General features: G+C 41.3%; 1 protein-coding gene across 1 annotated transcript in view; it reads left to right on the forward strand.

The window, feature by feature from the left end:
* LOC111981787 (unconventional myosin-XVIIIa-like) overlaps positions 1-13,004 on the forward strand; it is a 101,622-nt gene extending 88,618 nt beyond the window's left edge. The window contains exons 39-40 of the mRNA XM_024013222.3: positions 6,907-7,029; positions 9,960-13,004. Coding sequence (XP_023868990.1) covers positions 6,907-7,029; positions 9,960-10,038 — 202 coding nt within the window. The 3' untranslated portion in view covers positions 10,039-13,004. The remainder of the gene's footprint in view (positions 1-6,906; positions 7,030-9,959) is intronic.
* Positions 13,005-21,228: the final 8,224 nt, after the last annotated feature.

Raw genomic sequence — 21,228 nt, forward strand, 5'->3', positions numbered from 1 at the left:
GATTGTTCTGGCAATTCTCAGATCGGAACTTCATTGAGAAAAAGTTTGTTAAACATGCTTTTTAAGTATTTTTGTAAAATCATGATGAAATTGGTCATTTCAGGCCCTTTTTAGACCTATATATGCCTCCTAATGGTGTCATACTCCATATTTGAGTAAACACTAAGGAGTATGTGTCAAATTTCCAGAGTTGGCTCTCTGGTACGTTTAATGATGTGATCCATTTCTTACATATAAATTGATACTGATGGGACGATTGATAATGGAGCTCCAATGCTCTTTTCAAATAAACATTATCACGTGATCAATGACGTCTTGAAGCTCAGTTTGATTTGTGTGGTTTTTCAAACCGTGTGTTGAAAAATGCAAAATTCCACAGATTTTGCCGCGGTTCCAGTGTCTTCGATTCCAAGTTGCTTTCAAACACCGACCTCTACTGGACACTGTACTACCAATGTAGTAAGGGTTTTTATATGTCGCATCACTTGAACGGTAGCCCTAACAGGTAGTTGGGTTCCCGGGGACCAGAACCATTCACAGGGAATGGGGTCGAATCCCTGCGAAGGCATATTATTTAGAAAATCGTTTTATTTGACACCACACTTTCTGCACATTTTTCAAACAATTAGTTGTATTTAGTAAAGTATAAGCTTTGGTCTTAAGCATCCTAAATGATACCATATATTCCGTTTTTGACAGTAAATAAAATAGATTCACAGCAACAACAAAAAAAGGGAAGCGTGATGGAAGCTGTGAACCTACACTGGTAACTGATTGTGGGCTACTAAGACTCATGACTAACATGCTGACTAGACCAGGCACGCTRGTGCGTTCCAAATCGCGTGCATGTTGATTTTGTACATCCACACCAGATGCAATCTGGACAAGTTGAAATATCAAAACTAACTCTGAACCAACTATATTCATTTGGGGACATGTCCATGAGTGTTTGTGTTTTGACGTTTAGCTAGCTAGCTTGCTGTTGCTACTGAACTGAGATCCACACTCCAGTCCAGTTGGTGGTGGTAAAGCACCTTAAAGTTGGTTGCCAACCGCCATATATAGTCCTCAGATGGAGGAGAGATTACTAGCTCTAACTGGGTTTCCCCTTTTAATCTGTGTATTAATTGTCAGAGTAGATCAAACACAATTGTGACTCAAAATGAGTTAAATTCTAAAAAGATCCAGAAACAAAAAGGTGCCCGCTAGAGTCGGCATGTAACCACTGAACCAAGGAGAAAACTTCTGACCATCAAACACTGCTTTTATTGATGACCAGCAGATGTCACTAATGTGCATTGTGTTACAGTTCATTACTCTGAGCTTTTATGTTAGAGCACACTATAGGGAGCATAATGACAAGATGTCTGGATCATGTTCATAGATCATAGTCTTATGGGAGGCATGTATAGGTCTAAAAAGGGCCTAAAATGGCCACTTTCATCATGATTTTCTCCAATGGTTTGTGCTAATGTAAAAATCTTTTCAAACATCCTTCCTCCAAATTAAGTTTCTTTGTGAGAATTGCCCGAACAATCTGAGATACCAAAAATATTGTCAGCTGGCGTGGAATCGCCCTATAGTCTTTGTAGGTTCGCTCTCTGTAGAATCTGGTTGAGCTGCTTGTTTAATATGTTCTAGCTTACTCACTTTAGACTTCGACATAAGTCTTTCTGGTTAAGTATTAATTCTAAAGACCCATAATTTAAGTTAACATTCCAGTTGTAGCTCGTCATATTTTGATGAAAAAATGCAAATGTACTTCACAATTTTGGATGAAAGTGTGTGTGATTTGTAGTTGGTGTCACCAGTTAATTTTCTCAGCATTCATTATTTGTATCAGTATTAACCTCTAATTGCTTGTTCCAATAGAGAACACTTCCCTGCCCTATGATTCAATTCCTCTTATTGTTATTAATTAATTTGCCAGCAGACAGACAAGGCAGCTCATGTGAATCAGCACAGTGCACTGTCTTTGTATGTTAGCATCAAGACTATGGGTTCCTCACTTAGATGCTTTTGAGAAAAGAAAGTGAATCCCCATGGTTACTTAGCAAATTTGTCCCCACCTTTGATCTGTATGTAAAAGCAGTGCGATAAACAATAATGGAAGAATTGATTTGTCAGTGAATTGTGAAGGGAACGTTCAGACGGATTAGTGCTCCCATTTGATCTTTATTTGTAGTAATTGCACCAGGAAAAAGGTGACAATGGTAGGATAGATTTATTTTTTTGTGTGCGAGTGAAAGGGATAAAGAATAATTAATAGGTTTGAAATGTTTGAACATCTTTTTCCACCTTTTCTGACAAGCACCGTAAACATTAAAAGAGGAAAGGATGTCATCTTTCCAGTGCACTATTGTATTTCAGGCAGTTCTTTGTCAAATGTATCACATCATGGTCGTAGGAAGATCACACAAAACCAATCCCTGAAGAGTGTACAGTACCGTATGTGAGTCTGAATGTGTACACAGTACTCAAATGACATGGATTTAGTGGATCTGTCTCTGCTATGAGCAGTAAACACAGTGTGTGACCATGATGTCGTGGACTTCAGGGAACAGTGGAGGGAGCACGCCCCTATCCACATCGACTGGACCGCAGTGGAGAAGGTGGAACGTTTCAAGTTCCTCGGCGTACTCATCACTGACGATCTGAAATGGTCCACCCACCCAGACAGTGTGTTGAAGAAGGCGCAACAGCACCTCTTCAACCTCAGGAGGCTGAAGAAATTTGTCTTGGCCCCTAAAACCCTCACAAACTTTTACAGATGCACAATTGAGAGCATCCTGTCGGGCTGTATCACCGCCTGGTATGGCGACTGCCACCCGCAACCGAGGGTGGTGAGGTCTGCACAACGCATCACCGGGGGCAAACTACCTGCCCTCCAGGACACCTACAGCACCCGATGTCACAGGATGGCCAATAAGATCATCAAGGACATCAACCACCCGAGCCAAGGCCTGTTCACCCCGCTATCATCCAGAAGGCGAGGTCAGTACAGGTGCATCAAATCTGGGACTGAGAGACTGGAAAACAGCTTTTATCTTAAGGCCGTCAGACTGTTAAATAGCCATCACTAGCCGGCTTCCACCCGGTTACGCAACCCTGCACCTTAGAGGCTGCTGCCCTATATACATAGACTTGGAATCACTGGCCACTTTAATAATGGAACACTAGTTACTTTAATAATGTTTACATACTGTTTACTCATCTCATATGTATATACTGTATTCTATTCTACTGTATTTTAATCAATGCCACTCTGACATTGCTCAATCTAATATTTATACATTTCTTAATTCCATTCCTTTACTTTTAGATTTGTGTGTATTGTTGTGAATCATTTTTAGATACTACTGCACTGTTAGATACTACTGCACTGTTGGAGCTAGGAACACAAGCATTTCGCTACACCTGCAATAACATCTGCTAAATATGTGTATGTGACCAATAACATTTGTTTTGATATGAGATGCTGGGACCAAGACGATCTATGTGCAGAATACTGTAGACAGGAATAATCCATAGGAGCTGTATGATGGTATATAAGTACAGTACCAGTCAAAAGTTTGGACACATGTACTCGATCAAGGGCTTTTCTTTATTTTTACTATTTTATACATTGTAGAATAATAGTGAAGACATCAATACTATGAAATAACACATTTGGAATCCTATAGTAAACAAAGAAGTGTTTTTATATTTGAGATTCTTTAAAGTAACCACCCTTTGCCTTGATGACAGCTTTGCACACTCTTAGTATTCTCTCAACCAAATGCTTTTCCAACAGTCTTGAAAGATTTCCCCCATGCTGAGCACTTGTTGGCTGCTTTTCCATCACTCTGCAGTCCATCTCAATTGGGTTGAGGTCGGGTGATTGTGGAGGTCAGGTCATCTGATGCAGCACTCCATCACTCTCCTTTGTCAAATAGCCCTTACAAAGCCTGGAGGTGTGTCTTGGGTCATTGTCCTGTTGAAAAACAAATGATAGTCCCAGTAAGCGCAAACCAGATGGGATGGTGTATCGCTACAGAATGGTGTGGTAGCCATGCTGGTTAAGTGTGCCTTGAATTCTAAATTAATCACCAACAGTGTCACCAGCAAAGCACCATCACACCACCTCCTCCATGCTTCACAGTGGGAACCACACATGCTGAGATCATCCGTTCACCTGCTCTGCGTCTCAAAGACACAGCGGTTGGAATCAAAAATTTGGAACCACCGGTCTAATGTCCATTGCTTGTGTTTCTTGGCCCAAACAAGTTTCTTCTTATTGGTGTCATTTAGTAGTGGTTTCTTTGCAGCATTTCAACAATGAAGGCCTGATTCACGCAGTCTCCTCTGAACAGTTAATGTTGACATGTCTGTTTCTTGAACTCTGTGAGGCATTGATTTGGGCTGCAATCTGAGGTGCTGTTAACTCTAATGAACTTATCCTCTGCAGCAGAGGTAACTCTGGGTCTTCTTTTCCTGTAGCGGTCCTCATGAGAGACAGTTTCATCATAGTGCTTGGTGGTTTTTGCGACTGCACTTGAAGACACTTTCAAAGTTCTTGAAATTTTCCGGATTGACTGAACTTTATGTCTTAAATAATGATGAAGTGTTTGTTTTTGCACATTTGAGCTGTTCTTGCAATAATATGGACTTGGTATTTTACTAAATAGGGCTATCTTTTGTATACCACCCCTACCGTGTCAAGATACAGCTAATTGTCTCAAACGCATTAAGAAGGAAAGAAATTCCACAAATTAACAAGGCACACCTGTTAATTGAAATGCATTCCAGGTGACTACTGCTGCTTTGAAGAACCTCAAATATATCTTGATTTGTTTAACACTGTTGGTTACTACATGATTCCATATGTGTTATTTCATAGTTTTTGATGTCTTCACTATTATTTTACAATGTAGAAAATAGTAAAAATAAAGAAAACCCTTGAATGAGTAGGTCTGTCAACTTTTGACTGGTACTGTATATGTAATAAATAAAGGTAAAATATGTAACAGAGATATACAACCAGTGGAGGCCGATTGTCAGAAGCAATTAATGTCGAGCTCTAAATCCGGTGCTCCCTGGAGCCTCAGCGCTGTTTCGCCAGTGGTGTGAGGCCAAGGACATAAATTGTGTGACACCATTTGCAAAGCCCTCGATTACAAGCCGCCTCTGTGTGTGCCACAGCTGCTCCAGTGCAGGTGTTGGTGTGTATGTGGGAAAGATGTGCGTAGTTTTGCCTTGTAGACTTTGTGGGAGTCAGTCCTTTCCCATCAAGCTTTGTTTGAAACATTGATAATGAGACCCTGAGTGACTGAATCTAATAAGGTAGCTAATGTTGATGTCCATAGACTGCTGCAATGGCCAGAATTGTCTCTTTCTCTCCCCCAAAGTGGTCTCTCCATCCAGTTTGTGTGTGCCTCCATGCAGGTAGAGAGGAGGCAACTCAAATATTTTGTTCTCCATAGAGACTTGTTTGAACATGTGGTTTATTGCCTTGTCCTGAGCAACATATTGCTAATAAATATGTAAATATGTGAGCAGGGGGATGCTGCCCAGCGGTCTATACCACTTAACTATTACCATTTAAGAAGGCCATCATCGGAGACCTCCTTGAATATGATGCACTATGTTGGCTCGTGATTAGCACTTTGCATTCTGTCCCAGCCTCACCAGATAAGCTGGGACAGGGGAGATCTGTGCCTTGCTTTGGTATTTGTATTACTGTCATGCCACATCAGACACTGAACATTGTTGATTGGATTGACGTCAGACACTGAACATTGTTGTTGGTTATGATCCAAATGATTACTCCTCCTTGACTGCAGTGTGTGTTCTTTGAGGATGTTCCTTTATAGCTCATTCTGTTACTATAAACTAATGAACCCTGCTAGGCTTAATGGTTCCCAGACATATTTGTTCATAATCTAAGTCTTTAGACCCTGTGGGTGCCCTCCCTCTTCCCTCCTCCCCTCTCCCTTCCTCTCCCGGAGACAAACAGATGCATAATGCAGAGGCAGAGATTCTTCACCTCTGGGAGTGAGGAACAGATGAATCCGGATTGAAATGTGCCTGCCGACCTTTCAGAGGCATGATCTAATATACTTTCTCCTTGGGTTCCTTCCAGTCTCTGTTTACTGCTTGTTATTGTCAAGGCCAGGCCTAGAGGGCTGTCATCGGCTCAGCCCCAATAACAATCTACATCAACAGGCCACGCTCAGCCACACACCACAGAGGCCTTAACAGCCTGGCTATGGCCACCGAGTTAATTACGCTTTCATGAGCTCCATTCATTTGCATTCTGCTCTGCTCGGAGGCACCACGAGTCGTTTCGCTCGACCGCCCCCGTCGTAAGCGATTATACACTTAACATGGGAAGTGAAAGCACTCAGGTACTGTACCCATATTTATGGATGCACCAATTGTCTAATAGCTGTTTATTCTTGCTTTCAAATTAGCTTTGTTTTAGTTTTTTCATCAAACTTAGTTACTTTCGCATAACTTTAGCTTTGTGACAGATAATTTGATTAATATTCAGAAAGTAGGAGTACAACACTTGACTAGTAAACTAGTTTGCGAATGGGTGCATATGGGTCTGTCATTGCTCGAAGTCAATAGGCTGTTGTGGTCTCCCTAAAGCTTGCCTTCCTTTACATTGCGCTAACCACAGTTTGCCACCATGACTGGAACACATCTGCTGTTTGACTAACTGCATCAGAAAGCTGTTATGACATTCATAACTTTTGATTGGTCTGTGTGTGTGGGTCATCTCTGTGTTGTACTTCCTGTCCAAACCAACAGTTGTCCTCTGTGGCGGATCTGCAATAGCCCTCCCTGGGCTTAAACTGCTCTGCCTTCTGCAAACAGGAACATAACAACACTGTTTGCTCTCCTTCAATCTCTTTCCCACAGTGGTGACGACTTGGACATGGACTCAGAGGTGGAGGACCGTGTGGACGATGTCAAGTCCTGGCTGTCCAAGAATAAAGGATCCACCAAGACCCTGTCAGCTGAGGGCCATCTGAAGAGCTCCAGGTCAGTGTTGTGTTGTCCTGTCTGTCTGTTGGGCTGTTTATCAGCCTCCTCAGTCCTCAGGCACTTCATTATGATATCACCCCCCTTCTTTCTGGCTGGTCCCTGATAGAGCAGTGCAGGCTTCCTCATTCCCATCCTATATACCTTCACCCTGCTGAAAGCTAAAGAGCCCACGATTACCTGAGGCAGGGTGGAATGGAAGGGTAAGTATTTCATGAGATTAGGTGTCATCTCTCTCTGCCTCCCTATCATCCCTCTAATGACAGCAGGCAGAGGGAAGCAGGCGCTGTGCTGCCTGTCAGATTTATTGAAGTGGCCCATGGCCAGCTGGCATGTCTGCTAAATGGCCCCTCTCTCTGCTCTGCCTGAGATGAATACATCTCCTCCCCCTTGGCAGACAGCACAGGTTAGCCCCGTATATACCTGCTTTCTTTGATGAGCTTTAGCAGATCGACTCACAACCTAACTTTCCTTATTAGACTCGCTTCAATTTCATCATTTCTCTCTCAAGTCTCTAAATTCTCATCTGTTCTCTATCTATTTCTCTCATGTATCTATGTTGATTGTTTCCATGGTGTCCATGTTTCCTACACCCTCCTCCTCATGGCCTCTCAGAAATGCAGTGAATGTAGATGCAAAGGAAGGGAAAGACGGTAAGGAGATAAAAGAGAAAAGGAGGGCAAAGAAGTAGACAGCAGGTCGGTGTCTGTGATGAGTTCCCTTAACTACAGGAAGTGCTCCTACCTGAAAGACTCCATCGGATGCCAGGGGGATGAGAGCTCCCTCTTCAGTACACCCCGGACCGCACCTTCCTACGCAAGGCCAAGTCTAAGTCCACAGACTAGGATGACAGCATGTTGGGACTTCTTTTAAGAGCTGACCAAGATGATGACCATGGCTCGGTCATCTCCCAGGCCTACTCTGAGGCCACCAGCAGGGCCAGGAAGGGTCTGGAGTGCTGCTGGGCCCCACACAGCCCTGACTTTGACAAGGACTCCAAGGTGTTCTTCCTGGCCCCTAGCATGCCGAACATGGAGGATGATATTATGACCAGCATTAGCAGCATCACCAGTGTGAGCCGTGAAGAAGGATGAGGGTCTGGGCGGTATTTTCCAGTGTGCGTCGCTCAGTGTCTGGCTCGGTGGTGGACTAATGCACCAGGTCTTCCAGCAGCTCCAGCTCCCGCAGCACCACTAGCTCCAGCAGAGGCAAGGCCAAGAAGAAGAGCTCCTCAGACAGCTCCTCAGACTCAAGACGACCGTCGCAACAGGTGGATCTCCAAGAAGAAAGGCAAGAAGTCCAGGAAGACTCCAGGAAGGAGTCCTCTTATTCCAGCTCGGCCTCAACTGACTCCTACCACAGCGCCAACAGTGTGAAGAGAGGTCCAGCCCGCCCTGCCTCAGATAAGGAAGAGGGCGCTGAACAGAGACCCCAAGAAGAAGAAAAGGATGGACAGCACAGTGATGAAGTATTTCTACAAGTCTGATAGTTGCTAAAGCGTCTGGCCTGCAGTAGGTTATGCCTGGGAATGGAGTGAAAGCATGGTGACTCTAACCAAACCTGTTGACTTTATAGCAACATTATTAACATGTTAACCTTGTCAAATGAATAAATACGTAATCAAACAAGTTGAAGTTCATGTCAGGTATGAACTTGAAGGTAGCCTAGCGGCAGGTAGCCTAGCAGTTCAAATGTTTTATTTAACTAGGCAAGTCGGTTAAGAACAATTTCTTATTTTACAATGACGGACTACGAGTTAAGAGCATTGGGCCAGTAAACGAAAGGTCGCTGGTTCGAATCCCCGAGCTGACTAGGTAAAAAATATGTCTGTGCTCCTGAGCAAAGCACTTAACCCTAATTGATCCTGTAAGTCGCTATGGGTAAGAGCGCCTGCTAAATTACTAAAATGTAAGTAAGTGTTTATCCACTCGGGGTGGGTCCAGGTAGAAATGAAGTATCACAGAATAATGCATTTKTTTTTGAGGAGTAATGATGACTCATGACAATTACTTAGATAAAACATACTTTGTGGCATAAGGTTCCCCATCTCTAAGCATATAAAATGGGACACATAATTGTCTGTGCATGTAAATAGAGATTTCTCCCTGAACGTGGTGCATGGTGATGTTTTGAATGTACAAACTAGTAGACAGCTAGGTGCCCATGTGATTAATGACTGCAGTACAGCACAATCCCTGGTACACAACCATCCATCAAGCACGACCACTTTAAATGTGCTCCCTCCAGGCCCCAACAAGACATAACTATACACCTAATTGAACATGAACACTGATTACTGCATATAGCCACCATGTATTTAATATGCTAGATTGAGGGTAACCATACAGTATGTCAGTTTCTTTAACAGCAGGATAATAATAATAGAAATGTGGGCAGAGTCACTTTGACTATAGAGGTGATGTTACCCAGCTTAGTATATTTACTGTACCACTGCGTTGTTCTTATTTCATTATATTGTTCAAAGTAAAAATGGATGCTCTACTTTAGCCCTGAAGCAGGGTTATGGAGACTGATCCCTAACCATGCTAACCTTAAACCTTTACCTATTTTCATTCTATCCTTCCACCTCACCATATGGCTGTTACGAAGCTACCAGAGAAAGGAAAATAACACTGTAAAAAAACAGGCATATGTTCTGACCTTGAAATCCAGTGTTTTGGTTTGTTTGGCCCTTGGCATCCCTGCATGATCTTTGCTGCACTATTGATTGACACAGTGGAAAGGGTCATTGTGCTGCGCTGCTATTGGCGCAGCTTATACTGCTGTCCCTGGCCTTGACCCCTGGAGGAGGCTTGATATGTGTCCTGTGACCTCTACAGATCTCAAGCACCCGTAGTTTTCAGCCAGGGCTCAGTTCAGCAGTGTTTCTCCTATATAAAGCCCTCTCTTTCTCCTCTCTCCTCCCACAGCCCTCTTCTGTACCGGAGACACCGCAGTGAAGAGGATGAGAAGGAGAGGGGTTCCAGCAGACTCCCGGAAGGAAAGTGACAGTGATGCAATGCTGGCAGAGTCCACAGCGTAACAGAGACTAATACTACATCTCTCTCTTTAACCACCATCCTACACGTACATACCAGAGACGAATGTACCATCCTTTTATATGCTCATAATACCCCTCCCCGATACCATCCTCATATGCACATAAGTGAGCAATGCTAGCTAGCACCAGAGGCAAGGGCAGGGGAAAGTCAGAGTGCACATACAACTTCTATTGAAATAAAACATGTTATAGCCATTTTCACTTGCTACTAAGAGCTTTGAAAAGAACAATCTCTCACAACATCTCTCACAACATATTTTCCACCTCAACTCTACAGCTTTGAAGTGATATAAATAGAGATTATCACCACTGGCTTATTTAAGATAGCCTATGAAAAGCAGATGCATTCTCAAACTTTTGTATTATTTCAGCCAGTATATTTCAGCCAGTAGTTTTGAAAGTGGTGCTCACAAGCCAAAAGTGGACCCTGTTTTTTGGGTAGTACGTCATAATGTGATATGTTATGAATTTGGATCCTGGAGTGCATCTTTAAGCTCCTGTTGTCATCTCTGTTTGAGGGCTGGAGAGCTTGTGGTTTATTCAAATGACTGTATCAGGCTGTCTCCCTACAACCTGACTTCTCACTGCAAGTCCATACACCTGACACTCCAGCATATCCTCCTTACCACTTAGAAATGCACTTGTCTCCTCGACATGTGTTTGGACTGTCTGCTCTTGCGCTTCAAGGAATATTTAGCCAATATCAGTGTATAGAAGAAAGACAAGTATTTATCTTGCTTCAATACTGTTTTGATTTTTAATGGTTCTTAGAGAATGGGAGGGAGAGCTGCTGTGAAGGGATAGGGCTTTATGTCACATGCGTTGGATCTGGTACATTTGCATACAGTAGTTCATGCTGGAATGGTTTTGGTCTGGCTCGTTTGAAGCTCCGCCATGCGTTTGTTTCTTCCTGTCATGTCTGTTGGTTTTCAAAGGGAATGCATTTACTTTCTGCTATGATGGGGGCTTTCTAGGGATCTTGTTCTCTTTCTTTAGCTATCAAGATATACATGCACTGAATATCAGGGGAAAAAGGGGTTTTATGAGGCAAATTGTCATAGTGCTATAAGTCCCCTGTCCCTCATGGGGGGGGGAAAGCATGTTTGCAACAGAAGTTCTGATATAATCCCTGGATGAATTGTCTCATGTAGGATATAGCTGTGTCGTTCCACTAATTGGGTGCCTTTTGAGTAGTGTAACACCTCATTTTTAAATTCTTTCATAAAGAGCACATGCGCCTTCATAAAAAAGCATTTTTTCCTGTCTCAAGACAGGAAACAGGGAGGCGCAATTGAAAGTAAGCTTCACAAAAAAAGTATCATTGTTAAATGTCTAGCCTGTCTACCGATCGGTAACAGAGTTGACATGTTATGTTCAACCCGTTCACTATTCCACCACAAAACACCAGAACATGGCTGAAAATAGTAGAGCCAGCTCACCTGCTTTTACTCTAGGATTTTACTATTAGATGTTCAATGTTTCTTTTAGAAGAAAATATACAAAAATGAATAGTTTCACCACATTAAAATGAGAGTTCAGTTCACATAGCAGGGTTGACCATAAAGGAGACCTATTTTTTTTTTTTTACAACCAAATCTCAATTTTTGTTTGTAAATGGCGTGCTATAGACGGGTCGGATGGGATTTCACATGTTTTTGAGAAACTTACTCCAAACAGCACATCACTCTCTCATCCTCGTTGTGTAGTATGTGGGCCAACAAAACACATAAACAAAGGCTCCAAAAACACCGAAATATGTCCTTTTCGAAACATTAAAGCTCTCAGTATAGTGATACAGGTCTTTAGATGTTGTACACATGAAATGGTGTCATTCCGAACTTTATCCGCAATGTTCTATTCCATTTTGTTGCGACTCGAGCGATACCGCTTTGTCCCTTCTACAAAATAAAGGAAACACTTGAGTAAATGGGTGATACAAAGTATATAGTCTATTGAAAGCATGGGTTGCTTCTACACAGGAAGTTCCAGCCCCTTGTAGAAGAGCTTTTCAGGCAGGTTGTGGTGGCCCAACACCCTATTAAGACACAATGTTGGTGTTTTCTTTATTTTGAAATAAAGAAAGAGATTTGGTTGTAAAAAATAACCTCTCCTTTAAAATGAGGGACAGATGTAAACAAATCACTAATCACATGAAATAAATAATATATAAAATTGCTTTTTGTCTAAGCAACAAAAATAACTAGGGCTTAACAACAACGGTGAACACGTGGAGAAATGTTGGGATTAAGAGATGTCAAAATGATAATATTTTTCATATAAAAATCTGATTTATTGAATTCTCCATGTGATCTATATTAAAGGGCACTTAAATGAATACAAGTCTTTTAAAAATGTGATATTGGTGCACAGTTTCTACTTAAAATATTAATGTCATGCAAAAGGCACTAATTTCATGGAACGAATTTGGCCTTACTGAGTGACAATGATATCCTTTAGTTTAACCTTATGAATTTTCAGTCGTAAATGTGGAAATTATTTATCTCTATGTCCACACGTGTGTTTTCATGTGTCCAAGTCTCCATTGCTCCTGTCTGTTCATGTGCATTGGAAGGAAATGTTTAAAGTGTGTGGGACAGACTATTTTGCATATCTTCTCAGGGGGAGCATAACTCTGCATATCTTTTCCCATTTCCTGTTTTTCTATGCATTAGATACAAATATTAATATGGAACATAGGATAATTTGATGTCAATGCTTCTGAGTAGTGATTTGTTAAATAAAATGTATGTTTGCATCTTGAGGCATTTTTGGCTTTACACACATAATATATACAATGTTTGAAATGATTCTATAATTCATCATAGCTTTTCAAACTGGTTTGTTTATTTTCATTATTGAACAATTTACCTCTTATGATAGGAATACATTTTTGCTTTAGTTTTAATGTAAATAAATGCAGGTGTTTGTTTACAATAACATTGTGTCTTGTTATTGCGTGGTGGAATGGTAATACAGTTATAGTTTGGAAGTGAAATCATCATAAGGAAAGGTTTGGATGGAAATAAGGATGAGCTATTTATTGGCAACAGCCGGACAATTTTACTGATGTGCTTGACAGAAATGTTTTTTTCTCATCTCAAGTGGATCACTTGATCATACCATCCATCTTTCCCCTGGAGAGGAGAGGGAAAACAAACACTTTATTGAAATTTAATAAACACAACCAGACATAACCACAGCAAATGTCTGAACACTGCTCACACTCACTGTCGTGTTGTTAACAAACTATGTAACTAGCTTACACCGGTAAACAAAATGTAAGACTAAGGGAGTGAACATTTATTTATAATAAGGGTTACATGGAGAAAATTGGACCACTCTGAAATGAAAATGGATGGCCCTCCTTTCAGAATAATACATTTGACCTAAACCCTCCCTAAACACTTAAAATAAGTGACCCTTCCCTATACCCCAAATAATAATTAAAACAAAGTGGATAGCAGAAAACATTTATACCGTTTACCCTCACTTCTTGGACACACCAGAGTATGTACAGCATTAGAAACGTTTTTTTAGTCCTTTAAGCATTACATGGCGATGCAGGAATTTTGCACAGGGCTGCTGGCCACACGGTCGTGGGTTCACAGGTCACCGTGGACAAGAGTAGTGGTAGAAAGATCTCCTTTATAGTAAAAGCATATTGCATGAATCTCATCGTGTTTGCAGGTCAGAGGGGGAAAAAACGCTTTCATTAACATTTCATGCAATTCTGTCATTTTACATATTAGCAGAATCCTTTTTAATACCGCACAAATCACTGAAATTACAGGCTAAGAATGGACCGAGAGATGGGTCAATGTGTTCGTCTTACCATATTTCTCCAACGCCAAGTCGGTGTGTCTTGTTTGCAATGAAACTGGCACCTGTTGGCAAATAATTACATCTGTGACATCATTAGGAATCTGAGCATGGTACTTTCAAAAGTTAGGTCTACCTTTCCACCCCAGACAGAGTAGGTCTACCTTTCCACCCCAGACAGAGTAGGTCTACCTTTCCACCCCAGACAGAATAGGCCTACCTTTCCACCCCAGACAGAATAGGCCTACCTTTCCACTCCAGACAGAGTAGGCCTACCTTTCCACCCCAGACAGAGTAGGCCTACCAGAAAAATGTCATCTTTAACTGCTGGCTACTCTTCTTCCATGGCTTAACCCAACCAGAGAAGGCACAGGTGTTTCCCTAAAAGCTGTCTTGGTTTAAACATCTATTGTACAGAAAGTGAATAGCTTAATCAATTGATAGTGACAGAATTAGATTACTTCCTAAGCAAAATAAAAAAATGTATCTCCTCGGCTATAGAAGGTTGTAGCTCAGCCTCAATGGCAAATAAACGCTAATATATCCATATGTATCAGTCACATCTTTCCTGGGTATTATACAGCTTGTTTCTACCATAAAGCATCACGGACCAAAGCGCTGTTATAGATGACTTTATATAATCAGATCCGTTTTATTTTCTTATCTTAAGCTAACAAGGGGTAGTCCTGTGTTTTTCTCTTTCCATTTTCTTTAATAAAAGTTAGGCCTATGGCATACCCTCTTATGTCCTCTCAGTCTTGGTTTTAACTTCGCCTACATCCCTGTCAGTGAAGGGCTGTTATTTAAAGAGTGCATGGTGGGTGGAGGAATTGACCGAGAAATCTATGTATATAGCAGCATATAGCCTGGATAGGTAGGCCTACCTCATTTCTTTAATAGGAAGGAGTAGGCAACGACGCAAAGCCCTCTTAGAAATGAATGATGCCTACTCAAATGTCTACTTTCAGCATTTCCGATTGATTGTGCCGCAGCTGCTGCTTCAAGTTTCAGCATCACAATGTACAGAGTATCCACACCCCTTTTTCCACATGTTGTGTTACAGCCTGAATATTACATTTGTGTCACTGATCTACACACAGTACCCAATAATGTCAAAGTGGAATTTCGTAGTAGAAATTGTTTGAAATTAATTTAAAAAATTCAGCTGAAATGTCTTGAGTCCATAAGTATTCAACCCATTTGTTATGGCAAGCCTAAATAAGTTTAGGAGTAAAAAATTACATAGTAAGTTGCATGGATCTGTGTTCAATAAAAGTGGTTGACATGATTTTTAAATAACTACTCCATCTCTGTACCCCACACATACAATTATCTGTAAGGTCCCGGAGTCGAGAAGTGAATTTCAACACAGATTCAACCATAAAGACCAGGGAGGTTTTTCAATGCTTCGCAAAGAAGGACACCTATTGGTAGATGGGTAAAAATAAAGCAGACGTTGAGCATGGTGAAGTTATTCATTACAATATGGATGGTGTATCAATACACCCAGTCACGACAAAGATACAGGCGTCCTTCTTAACTCAGTTGACAGAGAGGAAGGAAACTGCTGAAGGATTTCACCATGAGGCCAATGAGGCCTGTGATAGGAGAACTGAGGATGGATCAACATCATTGTAGTTACTCCAAAATACTAACCTAAATGACAGAGTGAAAAGAAGGAACCCTGTACAGAATACAAATATTCCAAAACATGTATCCTGTTTGCAACAAGGCATTGAAGTAACACTGCTAAAAATTTGGAAAAGCAATTAACTTATTTTCCTGAATACAACACATTACTGAGTACCACCCTCCATATTTTCAAGCATAGTAGTGGCTGCATTATGTTATGGGTATGCTTGTAATCGTTAAGGACTGGGGAGTTTTTCAGGATAAAAAATAAATGGAATTGAGCTAAGCACAGGCAAAATCCTAGAGGAAAACCTGGTTCAGTCTGCTTTCCACCAAACACTGTGAGATAAATTCACCTTTCAGCAGGACAATAACCTAAAACACAAGGCCAAATCTACACTGGAGTTGCTTATCAAGAAGACAGTGAATGTTCCTGAGTGGCCGAGTTACAGTTTTAATATAAATCTACTTGAAAATGTATGGCAAGACCTGAAAATGGTTGTCTAGCAATGATCAATAACCAATTTGACAGAGCTTGAAGAATTTTGAAAAGAATAATGGGCAAATGTTGCACAATCCAGGCTTGGAAAGCTCTTAGAGACATACCCTGAAAGACTCACAGCTGTAATCGCTGCCAAATGTGGTGCTACAAAGTATTGACTCAGGGGTGTGAATACTTATGTAAATTAGATTTCTGATGGGTGAGAGAAAAACATCTATATAATCCGTTTTGAATTCAGGCTGTAACACAACAAAATGTGGAATAAGTCAAGGGGTATGAATACTTTCTGAAGGCACTGCAAGTTTACTTGAATCTGGCTTATTGTGAGGTCAATAACTCTGATGAATAGGCCTACATCATGGTCAAAAAACATATTGTTTTTAATCAAATAAATGATTGTAGTAGCAAGCTGTCAAAGTTGACCTCCGGTCTTCCTCATCTTCGCGCTCTCCTTCTCAAACTGAACAGAACATAGGCTTTAGGCATTTTTGGGATTAGGCCTAATCAAAAGTTATTTTCAGAAGAAGCCTTTGACTCACCTCCTGAACTGCCACCATAGAATTACACAGCACAGCCATTGGTTAGGCAGCTTACAAAAAAGGTTTTGATCAGCCAGAGCAGGCCTGGGCTCAGGGTTGGAATATCCATTGCAGTGTGTAATGCAGCCTCATTTTATTTACACCATCCCAGCAGCTATCTTAGAAATATAACTTTGGTCTGTGCTTCTCCGAGCATACACTTCATAGCCTATAGGCTATGGATCATTTGATTGTGACCACACTAAATAGCCTATAGTCGCACTGTCACGTTCGTCGTAATCCTCCTCGTCTGAGGAGGAGTAAGGATCGGATCAAAGCGCAGCGTGGTTTGAATACATTCTTCTGTTTAATAAAGAAGAAACAAAGAACACTTGACAAACTTACAACAAAACGAACGTGACGCTATAAAACGAAAGTGCAGACACAAGCAACCAATGTATAGACATAGACAATAACCCACAACCCACAATACAAAACAGACTACCTAAATATGGTTCCCAATCAGAGACAACACAAAACACCTGCCTTTGATTGAGAACCATATCAGGCCAAACTAGAAAACCCCACATAGAAACAGACAACATAGAACTGCCCACCCTGACCATACTAACTAAAGACAAAACAAAGGAAAATAAAGGTCAGAACGTGACACGCACTTGATATTGCACGCCCTGCAGAGAATCAGAGAAGAGGGGCGGCATCAGAGACACATCGATATACACTGAGTATACAAAACATTAACAGCACATGCTCTTTCCATGACATAAACTGACCAGGTTAAAGCTATGATCCCTTATTGATGTCACTTGTTAAATCCACTTCAATCACTTCAAGCCTTGAGACAATTGAGACATGGATTGTGCATGTGTGCCATTCAGAGGGTGAATGGGCAAGACAAAATATTTAAGTGCCTTTGAACGGGGTATGGTAGTAGGTGCCAGGCGAACCGTTTTTTTCAGGAACTGCAACACTGCTAGGTTTTCACGCTCAACAGTTTCCTGTGTGTATCAAGAATGGTCCACCACCCAAAGGACAGCCAGCCAACTTGACACAACTGTGGTAAGCATTGGAGTCAAGAATGGGTCGCTTTCGACACCTTTGAGGCTGTTCGGAGGGCAAAAGGGGGGGTTGCAACTCAATATTAGGAAGGTGTTCCTAATGTTTGGTATACTCAGTGTATAGCCTAATAAGCAACTAATTCTAAAACACTGAGAAATATAGAAATTTCATAAATTACAAATGACATGACCCTGGACTAAAATACCAAACCCTCCCCTTGACTGAAATTGAAAAAGTATGACCCTGCCCCGGCCATTTACCTCCAGGTACCCGTTCTGTAAATTTGGACCCATCCCTAAACTTTGTACAGTTCCAACAACAAAAGCAATCGATAGAAACTAACTTGAACATCAGGCATTGTGACAGAGAAGTGAAGCTTACATAGATGCTAAGTAACTGATTACTATAGCTTACTACACTTGTTGACGTTCAGCCTAACAAATTCCCTGTTTACTGTCTAATCCTCTATACCTCACCACAAACTGTTCTGTGCTGCCCCCTACGATGGGGAATTTTCCCAGTAATCTTTCTTTCCTTAAAGCTAGAATTCTTAGTTGCTACATACATTTTTGATTTACAAATGAATGATATATATCCATTGATTCTTGAAAAATATAACTTATAGATGCCTCATGAGCTTAGTTCAACTGTCATACCCCATCAGAATCCAAAATATACGCTTGTTTAACTACAATGTTTGTAAACAATGTAAACACTGTATAGCCTCAACATGGTTAAAACTATAATTGTGATATCATGTATGGTCAGTCCCTTGCATCCATAGCTCTGTCAATACATTTGAGTGGTTACATTTCTCCGGGCCCGTCCCTCAACAATATACCAAAGCAGAGGCAGGGTGACCACTGTTATTGTTAAATGAAGGATTCTAGCTTTAAAGCCTTTCCACTGAGTGGCAGATTAAGTTCTCCTGATTTTACTTCTTTGGCGTTAACGTTGTTACAGAACTCAGTGGAGCGGGGAGGCATCAGCCTAACAAAGGCAGGCAGCGTTGTTTTTACTGAGCTCTTTAGCTGTTTACCATCACTGTTGTTGGAGTTTCACTCGCTGTCATTTTTATTTTTATTTCACCTTTATTTAACCAGGTAGGCTAGTTGAGAACAAGTTCTCATTTGCAACTGCGACCTGGCCAAGATAAAGCAAAGCAGTTCGACACATACAACAACACAGAGTTACACATGGAATAAAAAAACATACAATCAATAATACAGTAGAAAAATCTATATACAGCATGTGCAAATGAGGTAGGATAAGAGAGGTAAGGCAATAAATAGGTCATGGTGGCGAAGTAATTTCAATATAGCAATTAAACACTGGAATGGTAGAATGTGCAGAAGATGAATGTGCAAGTAGAGATACTGGGGTGCAGAGGAGCAAGATAAGTAAATAAATACAGTATGGGGATGAGGTAGATTGGATGGGCTATATACAGATGAGCTATGTACAGGTGCAGTGATCTGTGAGCTGCTCTGACAGCTGGTGCTTAAAGCTAGTGAGGGAGGTAAGAGTCTCCAGCTTTAGTGATTTTTGTAGTTCGTTCCAGTCATTGGCAGCAGAGAACTGGAAGGAGGTGGCCAAAGGAAGAATTGGCTGTGGGGGTGACCAGTGAGATATACCTGCTAGAGCGCGTGCTACGGGTGGGTGCTGCTATGGTGACCAGTGAGCTGAGATAAGGCGGGGCTTTACCTAGCATAGACTTGTAGATGACGAGACTTGTAGATGATGTCATGGCCCCCCCATAGCTCTCTGTTACAATGAGTTGATATGCGGCCACACTTGTCCTATTCAGACATTGCATTTGGCTGGGTCTAGAATGCTGTCCATGTTTACCCAGGAGATTGGGTTCATTTATCCTAAAGTTTGATGTCACTTAATGATAGTGGATTAGTATCTTACCCAGCAGGTGTTGACGTGTGGCATTCCATTTGATCAGGGGACATATCCACTGTCATGACATTGGCCTGGGGGTAGGTTTATGACAGTCATAAATACCTCTTCCCCCCTTTTTCCTCTCTCTACCCTACCGATGTGACATTTGAAAATCCTTTGGTTAACATAGAGATTCTGGGAACATCAGAAGGTGGGGGGAAATGTACTATATTCTGGCAATCCGACCAATTGAACATATGCGGTGGTACTTAATGAATATGATGTCAGTTCGGTTGTCATCTGAGACATTCTGATCAATGATAGAATGACATAAACTCTACAGTGAAAAGTCTGCACATTGTAGTTATCGGAGTCACATGGAATTGTTGTTCAATTTAAATGTTTGAATATCAAATTATTGGTGAAGAGATTAAATGTAATTTTAGCTTCTAAATGAGAGATTTGGGTTTTCATAAGGTTAGGGCTCTGCTCAATCAGTGGCCTGCCCCTGTGAAGAAACATGGGTTATAAAACTTTTCAAACACGCCCTCCTCTCCCTTCCTATATAAAGCCTTGACGACAATATAACCTCCTGTTCCAAGTACGTGAGGTCTGCAGCCTTTTGCGTTAAAAGGACTAATATGTCAACTACAGAACTAAGCCAACCTCAGCGTGAGCTTTGGTTGCGAATGGTATGAACTTTGAACTCTTATTCACTACAGAAGTGATACCTCCTAGCCGTTGAGTTAGCAACAGCAGCTGCAAACGAGGGCTAGGAAAGAACAGACAGAGTATCCCGTCTACCACACAACGACGTTACTACAACGTATCTGATTTACCACCAGAGACATTCTTCAAAGGACTCGGTTGGGTAACACGGCCTTCCATCTACCACCAACCTACCGAAGCGCAGCTCAGAGTAAATATTTATTTCATTTTCCTTTTCCAAATGGGCGGTAATTTAGAATGCATAAAATACTGTATTTACGATAGCATGGCTTCTCCCTTGGTTCCTCAAAGTCTTCCCGCTCTTTCACTCAAACCCAGCCCCCTTTTCTTTTGTGTAACCAGCTGTCATATCTGTTCCGCCCGCTAGGGATGTTTTCCTTTATGACGTAATTTGTAATCAAGGTATGATTCATTCTGTGTATATGTAATTCTGTGTGATTAGTTAGGTATTTAGTAAATAAATYATTAAACCCAATTTTGTATTGCTGATTCAACTTGTTAGCCAGGGTTCGTGAAGATAACCAAGAATTTACAACTTTCAGATGAGACTGAATTAAGGTGACGATTAATATTGACTGCTATTGATGTAAAATATTACTAGGTCTTTAAGAGTTTATTCGGAAGATAACWGCTCTATAAATATTKTTTCGTGGTGCCCCAACTCTCTAGTTAATTACATTTACATGATTAGCTCAATCAGGTAATATTAATTACGGAGAAACTATTTTATAGAATAGCATGTCATATCACTTAATCTCCAGCATAGCCAAAGACACGACACACAATTTTGCTTTGGACAGTGTGGCCTGCCATGTACCGGCAGGCAGAGGGGATTGTCTTTACTTAGACCTCATCCTCTGTACTTAGTACTCAAAGTTTCCCGCAGGCAATTCTGTCATAACAGGATGATTGGAGGCGCTGGGATACGGCCTTCAGGAGCCAGGTGAGGAAGCTGCATTATTGCATTCATA

The sequence above is a fragment of the Salvelinus sp. IW2-2015 genome, linkage group LG20 (genome assembly GCF_002910315.2).
Source record: "Salvelinus sp. IW2-2015 linkage group LG20, ASM291031v2, whole genome shotgun sequence".
Lineage (NCBI taxonomy): Eukaryota > Metazoa > Chordata > Actinopteri > Salmoniformes > Salmonidae > Salvelinus > Salvelinus sp. IW2-2015.